General features: G+C 38.6%; 1 protein-coding gene across 1 annotated transcript in view; it reads right to left on the reverse strand.

The window, feature by feature from the left end:
* Nucleotides 1-2,427: 2,427 nt before the first annotated feature.
* Nucleotides 2,428-24,294, reverse strand: part of LOC133639644 (procollagen galactosyltransferase 1-like) — a 51,033-nt gene continuing 29,166 nt past the window's right edge. The window contains exons 9-12 of the mRNA XM_062033134.1: nucleotides 8,929-9,061; nucleotides 6,972-7,099; nucleotides 5,158-5,364; nucleotides 2,428-4,789 (exon numbers count right to left, since the gene is read on the reverse strand). Of these exons, the coding sequence (XP_061889118.1) occupies nucleotides 4,519-4,789; nucleotides 5,158-5,364; nucleotides 6,972-7,099; nucleotides 8,929-9,061 (739 nt within the window). The 3' untranslated portion in view covers nucleotides 2,428-4,518. The remainder of the gene's footprint in view (nucleotides 4,790-5,157; nucleotides 5,365-6,971; nucleotides 7,100-8,928; nucleotides 9,062-24,294) is intronic.

Consider the following 24,294-nt stretch of genomic DNA (forward strand, 5'->3'; position numbering starts at 1 on the left):
CCTGTTGGCCCCGCTGTGGACTGGACTCCCGCTGATGTGTTGGATCCACTGTGGACTGGACTTTCACAATGTTATGTCAGACCCACTCGACATCCGTTGCTTTCGGTCTCCCCTAGAGGGGGGGGGTTACCCACATATGCGGTCCTCTCCAAGGTTTCTCATAGTCATTCACCGACGTCCCACTGGGGTGAGTTTTTCCTTGCCCGTATGTGGGCTCTGTACCGAGGATGTCGTTGTGGCTTGTACAGCCCTTTGAGACACTTGTGATTTAGGGCTATATAAATAAACATTGATTGATTGATGATTGAAAGTTCTCTTTTTCTGGCCATCTCGAGCGTTTAATTGACCCCACAAATGTGATGCTCCAGAAACTCAATCTGCTCAAAGAAAGGTCAGTTTTGTAGCTTCTGTAACGAGCTAAACTGTTTTCAGATGTGTGAACATGATTGCACAAGGGTTTTCTAATCATCAATTAGCCTTCTGAGCCAATGAGCAAACACATTGTACCATTAGAACACTGGAGTGATAGTTGCTGGAAATGGGCCTCTATACACCTATGTAGATATTTCACCAAAAACCAGACATTTGCAGCTAAAATAGTCATTTACCACATTAGCAATGTATAGAATGTATTTCTTTAAAGTTAAGACTAGTTTAAAGTTATCTTCATTGAAAAGTAAAATGCTTTTCCTTCAAAAATAAGGACATTTCAATGTGACCCCAAACTTTTGAACGGTAGTGTATACACACTCACGGTACACACATCCACGTGCACTTTCACTGTACAAACATACATATACACAACTGTACATATACATTCACTGTAAAAACATACATATATACATACAGGTATACATTCACTGTACAAACATACATATACACAACTGTACACAACTGTACATATACATTCACTGTACAAACATACATATACACATACTGTACATATACAAGTACATATACATACATACACTCATGCACATAATCACGTTTCATCAAACATATATTAACGTTGTTCCCCTAGGGGAAACTGGGTAAAACACGGCACACTGTCAAACCTTAACCTAGCTATACTATAACAATCTACAAGGTGAATATAGTCATCTTCTTTTTCTTCCCCTCCATTTGTCTGCTTTCTTTTGTAATTCAAGTTATCATTAAATATATGTATTGTTGCATTCGAAACAATTGTATTGTTGATAAAAGAGGTAATTATTATTATTATTCATGAGGAATTTTTATATCTATTGGTATTTTTATTGCTTCATTTGTAGTGCAGTAATGTTCATTGTTGTACATATCGTATTTGCTGATTGTTAGAATAATTGTATCTAAGTTATCACAACACTTTGTGTTGAAATGTGTTCCCGGCGAGAAGACAAAAGCGGTCTTTAATCCTACCAATCAAAAGGCTTGTAAAACTCCACTGAGTAGGATGGGAAGCAACATGAAGGTGTTCTGTTTCTTTCATGTATTGTAGCCAACAGAAAGATATTGTCTTGACCCAAGAACTACAAAAGCGAAGAGGAAGCAGGACCAGACTCCCCTCCAGGCACCGTTTCTTTGAACTGTTTTACGACCTTTTCTGTTAACTGTTTACGACCCACGTCCCTTAGAAACAGCTGTTGCCATGTAATCAGGGAAAGTCCAAATAAAAGAGGTGGCGTACAATCTCTCGCCAGAGCGTGCTGGAGACTGTCTCTGTTTAATTCCTTGCTTCTTGTCTCGTTTAATAGATGGCATCAGTGTTTGAACCTGACACTGATGTTGTTCTGTTGTTGTTCTTGTTGTCTCTCGGTCTTATCCCCCCTTTCTCCCCGCAATTTCCCCCTCCGTCTTCCTTTTTTTCTCTCTTTTCATCTCCTCCTGCTCCGGTATGGCTGCGCCAAACATTAAATAAATCCATTTAATAAAATCAAATACAAATAAGGCAACAGGAGAGGTATCCCACACTTCTTTTGTAAAGTAAATCTGTTCAGCAGGTATGGGCATCTACATCAACGGTATGATTTGCCTGAGTAGCTGGAGAGGACATGTTCTAAAATAAATAAAATAAAATAAAAATATTTGCGAGTAATTGCAAATTGTTCTGTATATTGTGTGTATGTGTCTTATGTAGCTGCACAATCCAGAATCTGATCGGGCCCAATTGTCCCTTCTGTCCAAGTATTGCAATTGAAGATAACTACACTGCCTTACATAAAGACACAAAGGGTAGAAGACAGCCCTGTAAGTGTTACATTTGCAGTCGCACACCTCGGTGACTATAGGGGGCCCTCATTGGAAGACAGTGAAGGATGAGGAGTAATGGAGGCCGACTGCGGCATGCGGTCCCCATCATGTACTCACAGCCACGCACCAGCAGGCACTAATTAAGAGATACCTACTGCAGAAGAATGTGTGCACACAAATGACATAATTGAAACCATCACTTATCTAGAAAATGTTTAATTATCTCTCCCAAACACATCCATACGTAAACGCCAAACCAACTTTATCACAACCTGCAAGTTGCGCGTCAACAAAAGCAATTGTGAAAAAAAAAAAACCTCACAAATACTTATAGAAATTGTGATACTATTATTAGAAAAGGACGTACCGGTACATGCATTGATGAGTGTAAAAAAGCGAATAGTATATTTTTAAAAAGTAGAATAAATAAAACTGTTGGTGCAGAGAGCAATGCATGTCAAAAAACACAAAACGTCATTTTTTTTCCCTCTGGCAAATAACTAATTTTACTGTATATGGTTTTTGAACTCCTCAAAGCCACGTTAAAACCAAACAGCTGGTGACGATGGAGAGTTTGACATGTATAGGAATCCAGTACCAGCTTGTACTTAATTGCAATTTGAGTCTCCAACTAAAATTAGTTGGATTGTTTTAATGTCATTATTTGATTTCATTATGAGATAAATACAGTTTTTGTATTTATTTTAGGGCTGGCAAAATGAACGCATTATTCCAATATCATTATTCGGATTATAATTGAAACTCTTCAAATGGGCTGTTGATGCGGTAGTGTCAATATCAAGTTAATATCGTTCTATTTTCCTCTCCATGGAAAATGTGAGAACAAAAAAAATTACGGACTAGTTGACTGACATAAAAACAAATATCACTTTGTTAAAGGGGATCTATGATGAATTTTTGACTGACTTATATATTGTTAGAAAGTTGGAATAAACAATGCCAAAACATCTAATTATAAAGTTCATGTATTTTGACGTGAGCTTACACGTAATTTTGGATGCCTCTGTTCGCTGGGTTTTGCAGTCTGGCTACATTGTGACATCACAGCGAGACGGATAGACTTATTTCGCCATTAAGTATAAAAAGCTAAAAAAGTTAAAGTCCCAACGATAGTCACACACACACTAAGTGTGGTGAAATTATCCTCTGCATTTGACCCATCCCCATGTTCACCCCCTGGGAGGTGAGGGGAGCAGTGAGCAGCCGCGGTGGCCGCGCTTGGGAATCATTTTGGCGATTCAACCCCCAATTCCAATCCTTGATGCTGAGTGCCAAGCAGGGAGACAATGGGTCCCATTTTTATAGTCTTTGGTATGACTAGAAATATAAATACTATAGCGCCTTCCCCTCTGCTTCAGGCTATGAGAAAACAAAAAAAAGTAGGATAAAAGTGTGCATAATGATACTGACGTGCGACATACATGTACATCAATTCTGCTAAAAACAGCATTTTGTTTATGCAGAGTCTGAATCGATCGGCGAGTGTGCAGGTGTATCTAACGCTGTAATCGGGTGAATATTGTCGTTAGAGTTTATTTTCGACCGTGTGTGGAAATAAAATAGCGGCACGACTTCAAGATGTACATTTAAACAGTCTACCTTTTCAAAAGAAATATGATGATACTTATGGTGAGGGTGGGGCATAGTTGAATTTGCAATCTGGGAACACGACCAGAATCGAACACTCTGCAGACAGGCTCAAAAAATGAGTTATAAAAGGGACTGCGGAGCAATACATACAGTATTATCTAGACCACAAGGAAGTGTTTTACATATCGATTTAAATCATCATAGGTCCCCTGTGTTTAACACATTAAGTGCATATATATTCCCTTTTTACTTGACTCTCTTTGTTGCAAAATGCGAAATTAAACATTATTAATATAGATTAAATAAATGTGATTAGTGTAAATTAATCCACAGCAACCCTAGGATTAATCTGACCTAAAACGTTAATTGTTTATTTGAAAGAGTAGGCGGGTTAGTCAGTAATTAAATGTTTCAGTCTGGTCATACATGAACCGAAGGGAGGTTTTAGCAGGCAATAAATAAAATGAAAGCTGCTCAGCGACTCTTCAAGAGTTAATTTTACTTTAGATCCAACCTCCTCCTTTTAAGAGAAAGATCAAATTGTGACAAGAGACAAACGTTGAAGTCTCACTTGACCTGTGTCCGTCTACCTCGCCTTATTACTTCCACTCACCTAGCTTTGTTCTCCTGCCCAGTATGTCAACCTACTCAGTGTCGTGTGAGAGCTCCCTGAAGGCCTCACAGCTCATCCCGTGCACTCCAGTTCTCCAAATCAGACTGAAGCACATCCGAGTTCTGAGCCTCCAGGCTCAGCTCCACCTGCTCCTGCGTTTTCCTGGACTTGGCTCGGTCCCAGTCTGTCTTGGTTGTCTCGTTGTTCCAGACCACGGAGGTTTCTGTATCGCTGATGTACCCCGCGTCTCCTGTATAATGGGTGGGATACACCAGAAGCGGCTCCGCGGAGAACGCTCGCAGGTTCCGATCCTCAAAGTGGTCCATGTAGTCCAAGCTGAGGGTGAGGGAGGATTTACACACAATGTTAAAAAAAGGTTAGAAAATGATTGGGAAGCCACCAGTGTTGTCCCGATACCAATATTTTGGTACCGGTACCAAAATGTATTTCGATACTTTTCTAAATAAAGAGGACCACAAAAATTGCATTATTGGCTTTATTTTAACAAAAAATCTTACGGTACATTGAACGTATGTTTCTTATTGCAAAAAAACTAATACTTTTTAGAGGCGGTATAGTACCGAATATGATTCATTAGTATCACGATACTATACTAATACCGGTATACTGTACAACCCTAGAAGCCACACATAGTTTAACATTACATCTTCTGACCATGCATTGCATCACAGAGTAGTACTTACACAGGATGTTTGTCATACATGACAGGAAGGAACTCATCCACAGGAAGCATCTTTTTCAGAGGCTCCGCCTTCAAGAGTTTTTGGGCTCCTTGCAAGGACAGCAGATAGCCTAAAGTCCAGTAGGAGTAGTCGGCCTCCACCAGATTGTGGATGTTTGGCACCGACTTCTCTGGATGATCCACCTGCATTCGCTTACGTCCAATATAACTGCATGAGTGAAGTAAGGTTTGGTATTAATGTACAACATACTCAAACATTAAGAAAAAAAATCAAGACTACATTTCCTGCAATTGGGTGCATTTCAACACTATATTTTATACATACATATATATATATATACATACATATATATATATATATATATATATATATATATATATATATATATATATATATATATATATATATATATATATATATATATATATATATATATATATATATATATATATATATATATATATATATATATATATATATATATATATATATATATTTATATATATATATATATATTTATATATATATACACACATATATACATATATATATACATATACATATATATATATATGTGTGTATATGTATATGTATATATATACATATAAATATATATATATATATTAGGGCTGCGAATCTTTGGGTGTCCCACGATTCGAGTCAATATCGTTTCTTGGGGTCACGATTCGAATCAAAATCGATTTTTTTCGATTCAATGCGATTCTCGATTCAAAAACGCTACTTTCCCGATTCAAAACGATTCTCTATTCATTCAATACATAGGATTTTAGCAGGATCTACCCCAGTCTGCTGACATGCAAGCAGAGTAGTAGATTTTTGTAAAAAGCTTTTATAATTGTAAAGGACAATGTTTTATCAACTGATTGCAATAATGTAAATTTGTTTTAACTATTAAATGAACCAAAAATATGACTTATTTTATCTTTGTGAAAATATTGGACACAGTGTGTTGTCAAGCTTATGAGATGCAAGTGTAAGCCACTGTGACACTATTGTTCTTTTTTTTAAAAATGTATAAATGTGTAATGATCATGTCAATGGGGTATTTTTAATCACTGCTATGTTGAAATTGTAACTAATATTGATACTGTTGTTGATAATATTCCTTTTTGTTTCAATACTTTTGGTTTGTTCTGTGTCTTGTTTGTTTGTTTGAGTGTTGCTGGGTCGGGTTTGGTTTTGGAATTGGATTGCATTGTTATGATATTGCTGTGTATTGTTTTGTTGGATTGATTAATTTTTTTAAAATTATTAAAAATTTAAAAAATGTAAATTAAAAAAATTTAATAAAATCGATTTTTAAAAAATGAGAATCGATTCTGAATCGCACAACGTGAGAATCGCGATTCGAATTCGAATCGATTTTTTCCCACACCCCTAATATATATATATATATATATATATATATATATATATATATATATATATATATATATATATATATATATATATATATATATATATATATAATATATATATATACAGTGGGGCAAAAAAGTATTTAGTCAGCCACCCATTGATTGTCAATGGGTGGCTGACTAAATACTTTTTTGCCCCACTGTATGTGTGTATCTTTTAAAAATTGTTTATTTGGTACCAGATTGTGGATGCTGGCGGGCCCTATTTTGGGGGCCACTAATATACAATCTTTTCTATTTTGACCATGAATTCGAAAAAGCTGTCTGGTCCGTGGTGTCAAAGGAAAGCAAATGACCGACAGAAAGATTTCTTTGCTTAAAGACGAAAATAATCCTTTCTATTTTAAACACAGTATTGACTTGAGCAACACTCACATGAGATCCCAGTCCAGCTTGTGTGCCGACACTTCCTGGAGCAACGTCTGGAGACGGCGTTTGAAGAACACCTCAAAGCGCAGGTCGTCTTCAATGACCAAGGATGTGTGCAGACCGCGGTCTGCTATCTAAACAAACAGACACAGAAGCAAGTTGTGTTTGCAGCCTTGAATATACACCTGTTCATATCTGTATTCTTAGTTGTGAAGAAATATTCAAAACCTCTTTTCCTAAGGTCCATTTTTAAACACGTTAGAGACAAATATTCAACATTCTTCAAACACCTTGCAGTGGGAGTGCATTGAATATTTATATGAACAATAAACATTACTCAGGATTAATTTTTCATCACATTGAAAGAGAGTGAGTGAGTTCCACAGAAAGTTTATATTCATTTCTCCACAGAATTTTGCCACAGTTGCTTGTAGAAAAATACTTACACTACAATTTCAGAAAACTTGAAGCCAACTTGAATTGAACCTTGAATTAGAGATGGGTGATATGCCTTAAAATCTAGAATTGCGATATGATCATGATCATTGGATCCCATTGGAGCCAATATTTGCCTTTTTTTAACTGATCGTTACTGCAGCTGTGTCCTAGTGTTAACATGGCTAAAGATTGTACTCACGTGAAATATTCTTTCAATAGGGGTAAAATGCTGAGGGAGACATAATTACATTTATTTATTTTTGTGCACGAGCCACTAAAAAAATATATATGTAGCCTTCAAAACAACAAATGTAATACATTATCTGATTTACAACAATACTAGCGAATACGAAATTGTATAACAAAAGCTTTATTATATTATTATATAATTGTGTTATTGTGTTTCCTTTTGTTACTTGCTATGAAACATTTTCACTTCTATAATCTATTGGCAAAGTATCGGATCAGGACTCAGAATCAGATCGGATCAAAGATCGGCTAGAAAAATTGTATCGGATTGGATGCCTAACATGTTGTTCGGGATATCCCTAGCTATATAATCAGACAAAAACACAGGATGGCCGCGTAAAAATATAAATGAAATATTAAAATTATTTCCTTATTCTCTTTTTATAGCATGCACTATTTTGAGCAAAATAACATCAATAGTGGAAAATAATAAAACATTAGCAAAAATTAGTATCCCTGCGATGAGGTGGCGACTTGTCCAGGGTGTACTCCGCCTTCCGCCCGAATGCAGCTGAGATAGGCTACAGCACCCCCGCGACCCCGAACGGGACAAGCGGTAGAAAATGGATGGATGCATGGGAAAAATTACTATATCATCTGATTTGAATATATTTGTTTTTTGCCCTTACAATAACAAAAACAAACCAAAAAGATGTTGCAATAATAGAAAATAACCATCTCATCACTGTAGTGTTGACCATATACTGATAATATACTTGGTATCGTTACTATCCATATTTGTTTGATACGCCCACCCCTGTTTACATTCAAGAGCTCCAGCTTAGCGGTTAGCATGGCTTATTGTAACCTCCTATGGTGTGGAGTACAGCCAGTTTAGCTATTTATTGTCCTCCATTGATAGTTTTTTACTTGTAATCAACATAGTTGATTTGCCCCTATGGAGGCGAGGATTAATGACTGGAACTGTGAAAGGACGTTAGCCGCTAGCGAGGACGCTACGTTGCTTTGACGTTTGTCGGGGTCAAATTTGCGGGACACAGCTAGAGTTTGTCATCAACATGCATTACCATGATATGACGACAGTACTAAAAGCGCTATTGTCGGCCAAATGTATATCATTTATATCCATATAGTCTATATCATGCAACCCAACAGGACCTTAAATTCACCATTACATTTCAAGCATGTTTTTCGTCACACTGCTATGAAACCTTGTATAGTATGTTTAGGTACATGAGGTCTAACAAAATGTGGGCATTCTTCACACGTGCTGATTCAGTGAAATTTATGAACGCAGCTGTGACAGATCCCTCACCTCCTTCCAGATGTTGTAATGAGAGAGGAAACAACCCAGTTCACCCTTGGTGAGAGGTCGACCATGATAGGGGTCTTTGTACCCAGGCAGCATACTAATCCCCATAGGCTCAATGTCACTCTCATTCAGAGCTCTGATTGACAGACAAAGAATAAACAAGGAGATTAGAGACAAATAATACAATATATAGAGGAAAAATGCACTCACTGGGATAAATATTTGATGAGACCCAAAACAAAAAGCTGGATAAAATACATATTTGATTGACGCTGTCCATCAAAGATTGAAATAAAAAATTTCTGCAACAAAGATCACAAAAACCAGGATTTGGAAAATGATATAGATCCAGATACAAATTTTTTCTCCCACATCAGTAATAGTTGTTTTTATTATACAGATGATCAATATAATAGCAACATTGAATGTGATAACAAATTGTCAATTATTCATTTTAATAGTAGAAGCTTGTATGCAAATTACAATAACATTAAGAACTTTTTGGAACACATCAACGAACCATTCAAAGTGATTGCTGTCACAGAAACATGGATTGATGATAAAAAAGGAATAGATTTTGATCTGGAGGGATATGAACTAAACTACATCAACAGAACCAACAAAAATGGAGGAGGAGTAGCTGTGTACGTGATGAAGAACCTGAACTACAAAGTGGTAAAAAACATGTCATTTGCCATTGATAATATCTTAGAATGTATAACCATTGAAATATGTCAGGAAAATAGCAAAAACATATTCATCAGTTGTATATATAGATCACCTAAGTCAAGTATAGAAACATTTGAAGAATGGATCAAGGCAACTTACATGGATAATGGTCAAAGAATAATGTTCTTATGTGGTGACTTTAATATTGACTTATTGAACCCCAACAAGCAAAAGTCTATTGATGACTTCATTGATACAATGTACAGCATCAGTCTATATCCTAAAATCACAAGGCCAAGCAGAATCACAGCACACTGTGCCACGCTTATTGATAATATTTTTACCAATGATTTTGATAATAACACTACAAGTGGTCTACTTATAAGCGACGTTAGTGATCATCTGCCAGTTTTTACAATATATAATGGAAACTACAAGAAGAACATGGAAGACAAAAGGACATTTCGAAGACTGTGCACAGAGAAGAGGATGACTGCCTTCAAAATTGAGCTACAAAAGCAAGATTGGGACAATGTGTATAATGAAAAAGAGGTTGATGAAGCATATGAACATTTCTTAAACAAGTTCATAATACTTTATGACAAACATTGTCCATGGATACAACTCAGTAACAAGCAGAGAAAGAATAATCAACCATGGATGACAAAAGGATTAAAAAATGCTTGTAAGAAGAAGAATACACTATATAGAGAATTTATAGCACAAAGAACTATAGAGGCAGAAATTAAGTACAAAAAGTATAAAAACAAGTTAACAGACATACTACGATCATGTAGAAAAGAATATTACAGTGAATTGTTGGACAGGAACAAAAATAATATGAGAGCAACATGGGGCATCCTCAATAGCATTATTAAAAATGGAACTAAGAGGGACTACCCTCAATACTTTTTAGATGAAAATAAAAAAAATGACAACATAAAGGAAGTAGTTGAAAGCTTCAATAATTATTTTTTAAATATTGGACCAAAATTGGAAGAAAGGATTCCAGACCCAGTTCCAATTGAGGACTATAATGATACCATAGAGCGAAATCCCAACTCCATGTTCCTCAGTAATGTGACACAGGAGGAAATAGTTACAATCGTGAAAAAATGTAAATCTAAGACTTCAACTGATTGTAACGGAATTGATATGGAAACGATAAAAAAGGTTATTGAAGAGATCTCAGGACCATTAATGTATATTAGTAACCTATCATTTCAAACAGGTACATTTCCAAACAAAATGAAAATAGCTAAAGTTGCACCAATTTATAAGACTGGAGATAAACATCAATTTACAAATTATAGACCTGTTTCTCTACTTCCACAATTTTCTAAAATCATTGAAAAACTGTTCAATAACAGATTAGAAAGTTTCATAAATAAAAATAGAATACTCGAAGAGAACCAATATGGATACAGAGCTAATGTTTCAACTTCAATGGCTTTAATTGAAATTACAGAAGAAATTACCAATGCAATAGATAGTAAAAAATGTGCAGCAGCGGTTTTTATGGATCTAACTAAAGCATTTGACACAATTAATCACAATATTTTAATCAAAAAACTAGAACGATATGGCATCAGAGGGTTAGTCTTAAACTGGATAAGAAGTTATCTAACGAACAGGAAACAATACGTGAAGCTAGGCGAACACACGTCTACAACGCTAAATATATCCTGTGGTGTACCTCAGGGATCAATACTAGGACCTAAATTATTCAATCTCTATATAAATGACATTTGTAAAGTTACAAAAGATTTAAAGTTAGTATTATTTGCGGATGATACAACAGCGTTTTGTTCAGGAGAGAACACACAGGAGATAATACAAATAATAACAGAAGAAATTAACAAATTAAAAAGATGGTTTGACAAAAACAGACTATCGTTGAATCTTAGTAAAACTAAAATAATGCTATTTGGTAACAGTAGAAGAGAAAGTCAAACACAAATACAAATAGACGGAATAGAAATTGAAAGAGTAAACGAAACCAAATTTCTAGGTATAATGATTGATGATAAATTGAACTGGAAATCTCACGTAAAAAATATACAACATAAAGTTGCAAGAAACACGTCAATAATGAATAAAGCAAAACATGTTCTAGACCAAAAATCCCTTCATATTCTCTACTGCTCACTAGTGTTACCATATCTGAGCTACTGTGTAGAAATATGGGGAAATAATTACAAAAGTACACTTCATTCATTAACGGTGTTACAAAAAAGATCAGTTAGAATAATACATAATGTTGGATATAGAGAACATACAAACCCTTTATTTATTGAATCAAAAATACTGAAATTCCACGACATAGTGAATTTGCAAACAGCTAAAATTATGCACAAAGCAAACTATAACCTGCTACCCAAGAATATACAACAATTCTTCTCAAAAAAAGAGGAGAAATATAATCTTAGAGAAAAACGTAATTTAAAACATTTGTTTGCACGTACAACACTTAAGACCTTCAGTATATCGATATGTGGAATTAAATTATGGAATGGATTAAGCAAAGCAATCAAACAATGTACTAATATGATCCACTTCAAGAAACTCTTCAAACTTAAAGTGTTTACAAAGTACAATGAAGAAGAACCATGACAAACATTCTCAATTTATTTCATCCATCCATTCATTCATTCTTAAAGTAATCTTACTTATCTCATCATATGAAATATGACTTACTTCAGCAATTATTATTATTAAATTCTTACTATTATTTATTTATTTATTTTTATTGTGATTACTTATGGAGTTTATTGTGAAAAAATTGTGAACAGGAAGTGAACAAAAAGTTTTGCAACTGTTATGTAAAGAAAAGGGGTAGGATTAAATAAGCTCTGCTTCTTCCTACTCCTTTTCGAACATGTTGAAAAGAAACTGGAAATTGTGATGTATCATGTTGTATGCTTGCATGTTCGAAATAAACTCAAACTCAAATATGATTCCAAACTTTTATACATTGTTAAGCTGTATGAAAGTGGAAACGTGCTGTATAAGAAATGCATCTGAGCATAAGTTAGTAGCGTTGGTGCGATAGTCAGGATCGATACCAGTCTGATGTGAATATTAGAAAAAGAAAGGGGAAAAAAACAAAACAATAAAGCAGTATAAACGGTCCAATGTGATGTGCAAGTCCACACTACTACATAAATGCTTAACATAGCACAACATGCTGTAAACAGAGAAGCAGTGTATGCGGCACAACTGACAGCTGAGAAGGCTGACATCTTTCATCTTTCAGGAAAACAACCTGCCCTTCATGTTAAGGTGACTACAAGCATTATGCTGTGAGTGCCTTAAAAGTGCAAATGCTGTGTTCCATTGTTCTTTTTCTAACTGTACATGCTATCATTTGTATGTTTAAATATGATTATTTAGTTTATTTTCAATGTTGTAACTCCTTTTTTGCAGTCATTGGCCACTGTGAGTGTGGACTATTTGGGGCTGACCAACTAAAGATTTTCATTGTTGAATCTGATTAGACTTTGCCCATTGTCAAGGATCAGTTTAATCTAGGGCGTTTATATAAGGGGAATAAATAGTAAATAGATTATACTTGTATAGCGCTTTTCTACCTTTACTCAACGCGTTTTGATACTATTTCCACATGATGACGCATCATTAGGATACGTCAACATTGTCACAGGGGGACTAGGGATTGAACCCACAACCATTAGATTGGGGGCAAGCCCCTCTACCACCTGAGCCATGTTGCCTTAGATCATACGCAAACATGATGTATAGCGGTGTTTACTGTCACGTCACTAGGTGTCAGTAACGTCACATGGATGTGCTTTCTCACTTAAAGGGGAACTGCACTTTTTTTGGAATTCTGCTTGTCGTTCAAAACCATTATGAAAGACATGACGACGGATGTATATATTTTTCTATGCATTCTAACTTGTAAATAAACGTATATAAAAGTCCGCTTGCAACAGAGCCAATGGGAGATCCAGTATTCCGCCCATAAAACCCAATAAAAAAACATCCAAAAAGTGCCAACAATATTCCATTTACATTTCGGGACTTGAATATTAACCAAGTATTAGTGATATTGTTATAATAAGCGCTAACGCAGACAAACTATTTATGGCGACGCTATGTTTCACAATGTGTGCCAATGTTGACATGAACGACTGATCGGTTGCTTGCTAGTTTCCTTGCTCGTCAAACTTGATTCTAGATCATAAATCATGCCTCTCACATGGATAATAGAAGAACGAGGATGTAATCAGACGTTTTGGTATACTTTGACAGCCAATTTAGACCCAAAAATGCAGACAACGACAAAAAGACGCTTGGTTCGACCCCCCTTTTCTTCGTGAGAATTGTGAGACATTCTTCATCTAAATGGGAATATATGACCATCCTACCAGTCGGCATCCTACTGACAGCAGACATTGTACAGTAAGTGATGTTTTATTATGTTTGTTGGCTCTCATAAAGTCTGCAGTGAGTAATAATCTGTGATGTAGTGGGGGGAAAAGCGAACGTTGTGATGCGTTTTTAAAATTATTGTTTAGTTTATGCTTAAAATGATCACAATACGTAAATGTTACATGTACATGTGCCCATTACTACATTACATATATACTTACATCATGTATATAAAACATGAATGGAGGTGTTTGGATGTTTTTAAGGGCTTTATAGGCAGCATAGCGCATCTACCATAGACTCTATTGAAAGCGGATTTTGATCGTATGTATTTAATATTTAGAATAATTGTTTTTTAAATGCATCCGTTGTCTTATCTTTCATAATGATATTGAACAATAGGCAACATTTTTTTTTTAAACGCAGTTCCCCTTTGAACGTGAATATTTCAAAGTTAATTAAAGATACTTATAAAATGAATACAGTCTAAAGTCCTATTATGCAAAACCAACTTTTCTTATCAATTGGTACCTGCTGTTGCGCATAGGTGGATTAATGACCGGGCCTACCGGGCCCAGGCCCAGGGGGCCAGAGGCCCCAAGGGGCCAGGCCAACTTGGCCCCGCGGCCGCGACCCAAGCAAAACTACTTTTGCAAAAATAATAATCTTAAGCCCCAAGGGGCCAGGCCAACTTGGCCCCGCGGCCATGATCCATAGAGGGTAAGAGGCCCCAAGGGGCCAGGTCAACTTGGCCCCGCGGCCGCGACCCACAGAGGGCCAGAGGCCCCAAGGGGCCAGGCCAACATGGCCCCGCGGCCATGATCCATAGACGGTCAGAGGCCCCAAGGGGCCAGGCCAACTTGGCCCCGCGGCCACGATCCATAGAGGGTCAGAGGCCCCAGGGGGCCAGGTCAACTTGGCCCCGCGGCCACGATCCATAGACGGTCAGAGGCCCCAAGGGGCCAGGCCAACTTGGCCCCGCGGCCACGACCCACAGAAGGCCAGAGGCCCCAAAGGGCCAGGCCAACTTGGCCCCGCGGCCGCGAGCCACAGAAGGCCAGAGGCCCCAAGGGGCCAGGTCAACTTGGCCCCGCGGCCACGATCCATAGAGGGTAAGAGGCCCCAAGGGGCCAGGTCAACTTGGCCCTGCGGCCGCGACCCACAGAGGGCCTGAGGTCCTAAGGGGTCAGGCCAACTTGGCCCCGCGGCCATGATCCATAGAGGGCCAGAGGCCCCGAGGGGTCAGGCCAACTTGGCCCCGATCCATAGAGGGTCAGAGGCCCCAAGGGGCCAGGCCAACTTGGCCCCGCGGCCACGACCCACAGAGGCCCCAAGGGGCCAGGCAAAATTGGCCCCGCGGCCATGATCCACAGAGGGCCAGAGGCTCTCAATCATTATTATCAAAGCTAATTCTCAAATTGGATGGATCACACAACCTCACTCACATATTCTTTATCAATTATTAAAGGTTGTTTCTGAATTTTGATCACAGAACTTAATGCAAATATTCTTGATTGATTGACAAAGCTCATTCTCAAATTTTGATTACACAACCTTACTCTGACAAATTATCATTATCAAAAAGCTCTATCTCGAATTTGGATCACAGAATCTCACTCAAGTATTCTTAGCTGTGCCCCTCCCCCATCAAGTCTTTCATAAACCGGTCTGTTCTTTTAGAATCTCCTCATTTGGTATTTTGAACTCGTGAGAGACTGCTCAAAATTTGGTTTCCTTTCCCTCAGTTCAGACTCAGAGATAATTTGAAATCATTCAACAAGAAGTTTAACGCGCGCACACACACACACACACACACTTGAGTTGAGCATTACTTGGAAATTCTTATATTTTCCATTTTGCTGTTATTATCAGCATCTTCCCATTTTGTCCTTTTCTTTCGAGAAAGTTTACAGTCTGACATTTGTCACTGCTGTCAGTTAATAACTTTTTGGTCTTTGACCCATTTTGTCATTTTCTCGATTCGATCGTCACTGACCACTCTCTCCTGTCTGGCAGACATCGTTGCTGCCATCATAGCTAGCAAGCTGCCTGCAGCGGGTCATCCCTATGTTCCCCGTCCCTATGTTACCCGGGTCCTATGTTCCCCTCTACCGGGGAACTAAGGACCCTTTTTAAAAAAAAGTGTTGTATGTTCCCCGCTGCGGGGAACGTACAACACTTTTTCCAGAAAAGGGTTCTATGTTCCCCGCTGCTTCCAATGCGCGACTAAGTAAGACGCACGCAGACACTCATGACAGAGACGCGTTTAAGTTGTCGAAGGAAGGAAGTTCGCGTTTGAGTTGCTCTATCTGCTGCCGCACGCCCTGTGACAGGTTAGGTTTAGGGATGGTTTTGGTCAGGGCACAATTTCGCCAAAAAAGTGCTCCACAACGCCCTGTGACAGGTTAGGTTTAGGGATAGTTTTGGTCAGGGCACAATTTCGCCAAAAAAAAGTGCTCCACAACGCCCTGTGACAGGTTAGGTTTAGGGATGGTTTTGGTCAGGGCACAATTTCGCAATTTCGCCAGATACAATGCAGGGAACATAGGACCCTTTTTTAGAAAAAGGGTCCTAAGTTCCCCGGTCGCATACAAAGACCCAGGAACAACCGGGGAACATAGGACCCGGGGAACATAGGACCCGGGGAACATAGGCACGCTCCCGCCTGCAGATAGCAACATTTTGGTGTCCTTTGGGAAAATATTTAGAAAGAAGACAAAAGTACACACAGTTGTACAACTATTATCTTTATGATCTTTTTTTTGTTAGTTTCTCTGTTACTGTGTGTGGCCAATTAAGCGACTTTTGGCCATACCTGGCTGGTGACATTTAGCGACTTTCTGGTTGATGTTAAGATTAATAATAGCAACAGTTCTCTTCATCTTAATGCAATTTATTGTGTCTGTCTCTCCACATTTTGCCATTAGGTACTTTGAGCTCTTGTTGGTCAGTCACTCTAAGGTACATTGTTGCTGCCATCATAGCTAGCAAGCTGCCTGCAGATAGCGACATTTTGGTGTCCTTTGAGAAATATTAAGAAAGAAGACAAAAGTACAAGACATTGTACGATTACTATCTTTTTAAAATTATTTGTTTCACTGTGTGATTGACCGACTTTGCCGCTAGATTTCGCGTCTTTTGGCCATACCTGGCTAGCGACTAAAAACATCATTTAGCGACTTTTTGGTTGTGAAGATAAGTGGTAAAAGCAGATCTTCCTGTTGGTCTTCCCACATTTTGCCATTTGGTACTTTGCACTCTTCTTGGTCACTCCAAGGCATTTGTCCCTGCCTTCAGCTAGTCACTTGGCTCTTTTGGAATATATTTCACTGTAATTGGCTCTCTCTCTCTCTTTCTCCTCAGTACAAATCAGCCTGTTCCCTTGCCATTCATCACTGACCACTCTGCTCTCCTGTCTGTCAGACATTATTGCTGCTTGCAGATAGCTTGGGGTCCTTAGAGAAAATATCAGAAGAGAAAAGTACACAATTATCTTAATTATCTTTTTTATTCAGTCAGTCCTTCAGTGAGTCCCAGTGTGTTGGCGATTAAGCAACGTTGGCATTCAATTAGCGACTTTTGGCCATACATGGCTGGCGACTCAAAAAACTAGAAAAAAAGTACAAAAAGTTGTACAATTAATATCTTTATTATCCTTAATTCCCCTGAATCCTAGAGTGTGTTGCAATTAAGCAACTTTGCTGCTAGGTTTAGCGACTCTTGTTTTGGGCATACCTGGCTAGCGACTACAAACATTATTCAGCAACTTTTTGGCTGTTAAGATTAACGTTAATAAATTAAATCCTAATACAATTTATTGTGTTGGTCTCGCCATCTTGCTATTAGGTACTTTGAATTCTTGTTGGTCTCTGCTAAGGTATCTGGCTGTTGTCTTTGCCTTCAGTTAGTCACTTGGCTCTGGAATATATTTAACTGTACTTGGCTCTCTCTTTCTCCTCAGTACAAATCAGTCTGTTCCCTTGCCATTTAGACATTTTCTTGATTGGATCATCACTGACCACTCTGCTCTCCTGCTGTCTATCAGACATTGTTGCTCCCATCATAGCTAGCAAGCTGCCTTGGTGTCCTTTGTGAAAATATTTAGATAGAAGACTAAAGTGCACAAAGGTGTACAATTATTATCTTTTCAAAATATTTGTTTCACTGTCAGTGTGATTGACCGACTTTGCCGCTAGATTTCGCGTCTTTTGGCCATACCTGGCTAGCGACTGAAAACATCATTTAGCAACTTTTTGGTTGTGAAGATAAGAGGTAAAAGCAGATCTGCCTGTTGGTCTTTCCACATTTTGCCATTTGGTACTTTGCACTCTTGTTGGTCACTCCAAGGCATTTGTCCCTGCCTTCAGCTAGTCACTTGGCTCTTTTGGAATATATTTCACTGTAATTGGCTCTCTCTCTCTTTCTCCTCAGTACAAATCAGTCTGTTCCCTTGCCATTTAGACATTTTCTTGATTCGATCATCACTGACCACTCTGCTCTCCTGCTGTCTATCAGACGAATCAGTTGATTCTCTGCTCTCAATTGTCTATGCTAGTAAGCTGTTATTCTCTGCTTTGGAGTGTTGATGCTGGGTTGCTAGTTTTCTAAATCACCTCACACACTTGAAGGAAGCAGCACCGATCATAAACACACAAACAAACTCACACACACACACACACACACACACACACACACACACACACACACACACACACACACACACACACACACACACACACACACACACACACACACACACACACATAGTTGGTTTATCTGTTGTGATAGGCAAAGAGCCAATGTGCAAAGAAAGAAGGGAAATATGGATCATAAACGTTTAAGTGGAGGAGCTAGAAAAAAAATTCAGCAAGAAAAGAAAAAAAAGGAATCAGTTTTACTTGAGAGTGTTCCAAATATCTCCAGCTTCTTCAGTACAAAGACATCTGCTGAAAGCAATTCTATAAATGCTACTGCAAATTCAGCTAAGGTTAGCAATGCACCTGAGCTAGCATGTAGCTCCCAAGATCCTGAGACCACTACAAGTGTAGACACTGAACCAAATGCTTCTGATGCTTATGATTCAACCAATTCAGCAGTAGCCAGTTGCTCGGATGAATGTGAGGTCACTGCACCTCTGGACAGCATAGAAAATGAGCTGAATCTTTCTTCAACACCATCTACAGTGACAACTCTACCTAGTGATCCCGCTAAATGGGCTGAGACCCTCACTGAGTCAATGAAGGAAGTTCTTATTCAAAGAGGTGCAAAATCATTTCACAACCGTCACAGCCATTATCCAGCTTCTGTGAGGAACAGTGGGCTAGGAGGCAAAACCCGATGCCTAAACAATGAACATTTTACTTCACACTTGCCCAATGGACAACGAGTACAAAGAGAGTGGCTGATGTACTCTCCCTCTACTGGTAATGTTTACTGCTTTGCATGCAAACTGTTTTCCCCAAAAACGCATTCTTTTGTGACAGGCTATTGTGATTGGAAACACTCAGAAAGATTTGGTGAACATGAGCGAAGTGCTGAGCACATAACCTGCATGCAAGCAGTCTTGAACCGCGCCAAAGGTGCCACAGTTGATGCAGACCTGTTCAAACAGTTTCAGGCAGAGAGCAGCTATTGGAGGCAGGTGTTACAAAGAGTTGTTGCAGTCATTAAATTCCTTGCAGAAAGGGGCCTTGCATTTAGGGGTAAAAATGAATCGTTAGGGTCTCCTCTCAATGGGAACTACCTTGGTATTCTGGAGGTCCTGGCTGAATTTGATCCCTTTCTAAAGGATCACATCAGAAAGTTTGGGCAGATGGGTCGAGGTAATACCTCATATCTGTCCTCCACCATTTGTGAGGAATTAATTGAATTGATGGGTGCAAAAACCAAACAGGCTATAGCAGATGAACTGCAAGCAAGCAAATACTACTCTATCATTGTGGATTCAACCCCAGATTTATCTCATGTGGACCAATTGACATTCATATTCCGTTTTGTTAGCAAAGAGGGCAGTGTTGTTGAACGCTTTGTGGGTTTTGAGCCCATTACTAGCCATACAGGTGAAAGTTTGGCTAACTGTGTCATGTCTGTGTTGGAAAATCTAGGGTTAGAGCTGTCAAATTGCAGGGGGCAGGCTTATGATAATGCCAGCAACATGTCAGGGAGGTATAATGGGTTGCAGGCTCACTTAAAGAAAAGCAACCCATTAATACACTATATTCCATGTGCAGCTCACTCTTTGAATTTGGTGGGAGTCAACAGCATTGACAGATGTGGAAATGAAGTCTCTAAGTATTTTGACTTGATTCAGTCTATTTACAACTTCACAACTGCATCCACACACCGATGGGACAGGGTATTTGGCAATTCCAACATAGATCTCACACTTAAAGCTTTATCCAACACGCGTTGGAGTTGCCGTGCAGAATCTACCAAAGCACTGTGGCAGAACTACAGTAAAATAAAAGCAGCACTACAGGTTATTTCCACTGATGACACAGAGAAACGAGACACACGAACTGAAGCTGACAGTCTAGTGCGGAAGCTGGATTCACTTGAGATGGCCTTCATGGCAGGCTTTTGGGACACTGTTCTGTCCAGATTTCAGGCCACAAGTCTGCAACTTCAAAAAGCAGACATGGACCTTGGTACAGCAGTTAGATTGCTGGAATCTCTGCGCACCTTTGTTCTCTCCCAAAGAGATCTATTTGATCATTTTGAGCAGAAAGCCTTAAACATGTTGGGTGGCACCCCATCTTACAGGGCTGAACAGACGAGGAAACGTAAAAAGTTTGCTGATGAATCAGCATCCCCAGATGTTGTGCTTGAGGGAAGGCAACTGTTTCAAATAGAGACATTTATTGCCTCTATTGATCAACTGAGTTCAAGCCTTAATCACCGTCTGGAGGCCTACAAACATCTGAACAATTTGTTCAGTGTCCTTTTCTCTTTGGATACAGAGTCCAATGCTTCAGTCCTTCACAAGGCCAAGATTCTCACTGAATCATACCCATCTGACCTCAATGAAAGTCTTGGACAGGAGCTTATACAGTTCAAATCTTTTATACAGCTCAACAACACTGATGAGGAGAGGACCCCTTCAGGACTGCTCAAAACAATAATACATTTTGGACTACAGCCTACGTTTCCTAATACATACATTGCGCTACAGATTTTTCTCACTCTACCGGTCAGTAACTGTGAGGGAGAACGCTCATTCTCTCTTTTGTCAAGAGTAAAAAATGAGCTGCGCACAAGAATGACTCAGAAAAGATTAAATGCGTTATCTCTAATGGCAATTGAGAGTGAGCTGACAAGAGAGTTGGACTTCAATGATGTGGTGGATGATTTTGCAAAATTGAAAGCACGAAAGAAACCCCTTGCTTAAAGGTGCACTGTGTAAGATTTTTAGGTTATTTCCAGAATTCACCCATTCACTAATGTTAGGCTACCTGTTTTCATGAATACTTACCACCACCATAAAATTCTAAGTATCCATTATGACTTGGAGAATTGCACTTTTGCCATTTCTGGGAAGTGTCACCTGGATTGTGAAGATAGGATTGACTTTAGGCAGAAGCTTGGTGCTTTCTCTGGCAAACTGAACCTCAAGCTTCATTCTCTGCAGCTTTGCATTCTTGTGCAGACTTTCATCCACAAGGAACTTTTCAACTTCCCCACTATCGTGAAGGGGCCATCAAAAGATTTCAGTGTGTCCAGCATGTCTAGTCTCTTACTCTCCTTTCTTTGAGCCATCTCTTGTTTCTCATCTGCCCTACTCTCGAATTTTGCCTTCATGAATTTACTCCAGTTGAGTTCAACCTCCCTTTTTGCTTGTGCTGCTGCCTTGAAACCTCTGAAGCTCCTGGCTCTTCTGTAAAATTATTGACCTATTGACTGCGTTCAGTGTGCCCAACTTCTTCAGTTTGTAGTCCACCTTGCCACATTGTCTCTCCATCCCAATGTTGTGCACAGGGGTGCCATCAATGTTACTAGCCTGTTCACTGACAGGGTCCATTGGGAAGGTCTCCTCATCCATCCTCTGCCTGGCCAGGACAGTCTTCAGATGGGGCAGCATGAGATCTGTCAGCTGCTTCACTTCATCCAAGTATTCGGCAGCCACGTCTGACACTGAGTTCAGGACATGTCCAGTGCCTGTCCAGCCACTATAGCATTCTTGGAAATGGGCTATCTTGACCTGCATGCAGCCCTTGTACCATGAACTGGCCTACACCTTTCTTTGTGGTGCTCTCCGATGCATGTTATCATTTTACCTTTCTCCTTCTCCTCAAGCTTAACCACAAATAGATACAGACTTTGAGCCTCAATTTGCTGCACAGCTGCCGTTATGCCAATGTGTTTTCCTAAGATATTATTTTATTTTTAATGATAGAAGGGAGGAAAAGGGGGCAAAAATCATGTCCGATTTAGTTTTTTGGGTGGGTTGGGGGGTTTATTTCATGATAGCTACCAACTTCCAATACATAATATCTCTCAAATGACCCAATGCACCATCACTGAAGTGGGCGTAATCATTTTCAAAAATGTTTATTTTCAGGCCATTTATCCCCTCCCCCTGTGTCTGTGTGAAACCTGTGCTTGTCAGTGTCTGTGTGGTATACCTAATAGTGTGTGTGCAGTATGTGCACTCTTCTGTACAGTACAGTGTGCATGTCTGTTCACAGTATACAGTATTTCTTGCATAGTGCGTGCGTGTGTGTGCGCCCACACGCGCGGGGGGTTGAGGGGCCAAGACCATGTCAGGCCCAGGGGGCCAAAATTTCTTAATCCGCCCCTGCTGTTGCGTATTTGGTATCTGCATAAGTCCCAAAAATGTGAAATCAAACCATGGAGGCATTGCGGATATATCTTTAAAACAATTTTACCTTTCTTCATATTGCAGAAAACAAGCCTTTTGGAATTTGCACAATTGGGGACACTTTTTCCAAGTGTGACGTCATAATGTTATAAATTCATCCCCATCAGTACCGACAATTTCAAATAAGGCATGGCGGAGATATTTACTTGCGTCAATAAATATTTCCATTTATGGTAGAGATTTACCCAAAGAGCTTTGCCCGGGTCCACCATTGTAGTCCAATGCTGTCGTCAGTAAACTACTTTTGTTTCTTTACCCTCTTGTTGTGGGGCAGACCGGCTTGTACATCCACATGCATCCTACGCTGTTGGCATTTCTAATACAATGTAGCGTATAGTTTGAATTTAATCGGTCAGTAGGTCCGCTATGGAAGCGCTAAAAACTACAACAAAGAGGGTGGAAAGAGGGCCAGAAAGCAGCTTGAAAATGGTCTATAAAACTTAATCTATGAAATATTTGGACCAAAGTACCACCATTACATGGTATGAAGACCACAAAGTGTTTTAAATGTAGAAAAAAAACATAGTATGACCCCTTTAAATTTAAGTGAACAGATATCTGATTTGAAACTTGTTCCACCCTAAAATAAGGCTGAACCACAGTTTGTAAGGACCTGGGTTCTTAATCATAATTATTTTTTTAAATTATTTTTAAGATTGTAGAATAAGAATTCCAACATGTTTCTTTTTATTCACTTTTATTTTGAATCTCTGAAAGGTGCTGCTGTCAGAAGCTATTAAAAGCTATGTGAGTTTAAGGTTTAAATAAAAAGCAGCAGCAGTATTGGATAATGTGAGTCATATCATGGGCAATTTCATTTCTTCCTTCAGGGTAGCAAAGTATTTGTAGCACAGCCTGAACAGTGTTCTTTTAAATGCATATATTAACCAAAGTACATACATACAAATATATTACTGTAACAAGAAGGGAGAAAAGAAGGTTGTCATCGTCATCGGCAGATATACAATGTTGCAGTATTGCACATGAATAATCTCTTATCTTTAATGCGTTTACTTTATTCACTGCCTAGTTTTTTTCAGTTTTTGAATGAATTACTGATTTTTCTGTGTTCTTTTGTTTATATATTATTTTAATTGTACTTTTATTGCTTATCCTAAAGCACATTTAAATCAAATGTATTATTATTATTATTATGAAAAATTTGCCTCAGGTTAGCCCTTATCGCAGTTCTCCACCCAACTGCAAACACATCATCAAAATCACAAAATCATCAATTGGTAAAAATTATCATTCTTGCAGTGCCATTCATAACTAATCTTTATTTTCTCAATGGTAGAATTAGATAGAAGACTAATAAGGGATTCCATACCTAATAAAATATCCACAATCAAACTAGTCCAGTCTATTTCAAATTCATGTAATGATAAACATATTTACAAAGCTTTGCTGAACCGGCTGTTCGTACATTA

Source organism: Entelurus aequoreus, linkage group LG22, assembly GCF_033978785.1.
Source record: "Entelurus aequoreus isolate RoL-2023_Sb linkage group LG22, RoL_Eaeq_v1.1, whole genome shotgun sequence".
In the NCBI taxonomy this organism is placed as follows: Eukaryota; Metazoa; Chordata; class Actinopteri; order Syngnathiformes; family Syngnathidae; genus Entelurus; species Entelurus aequoreus.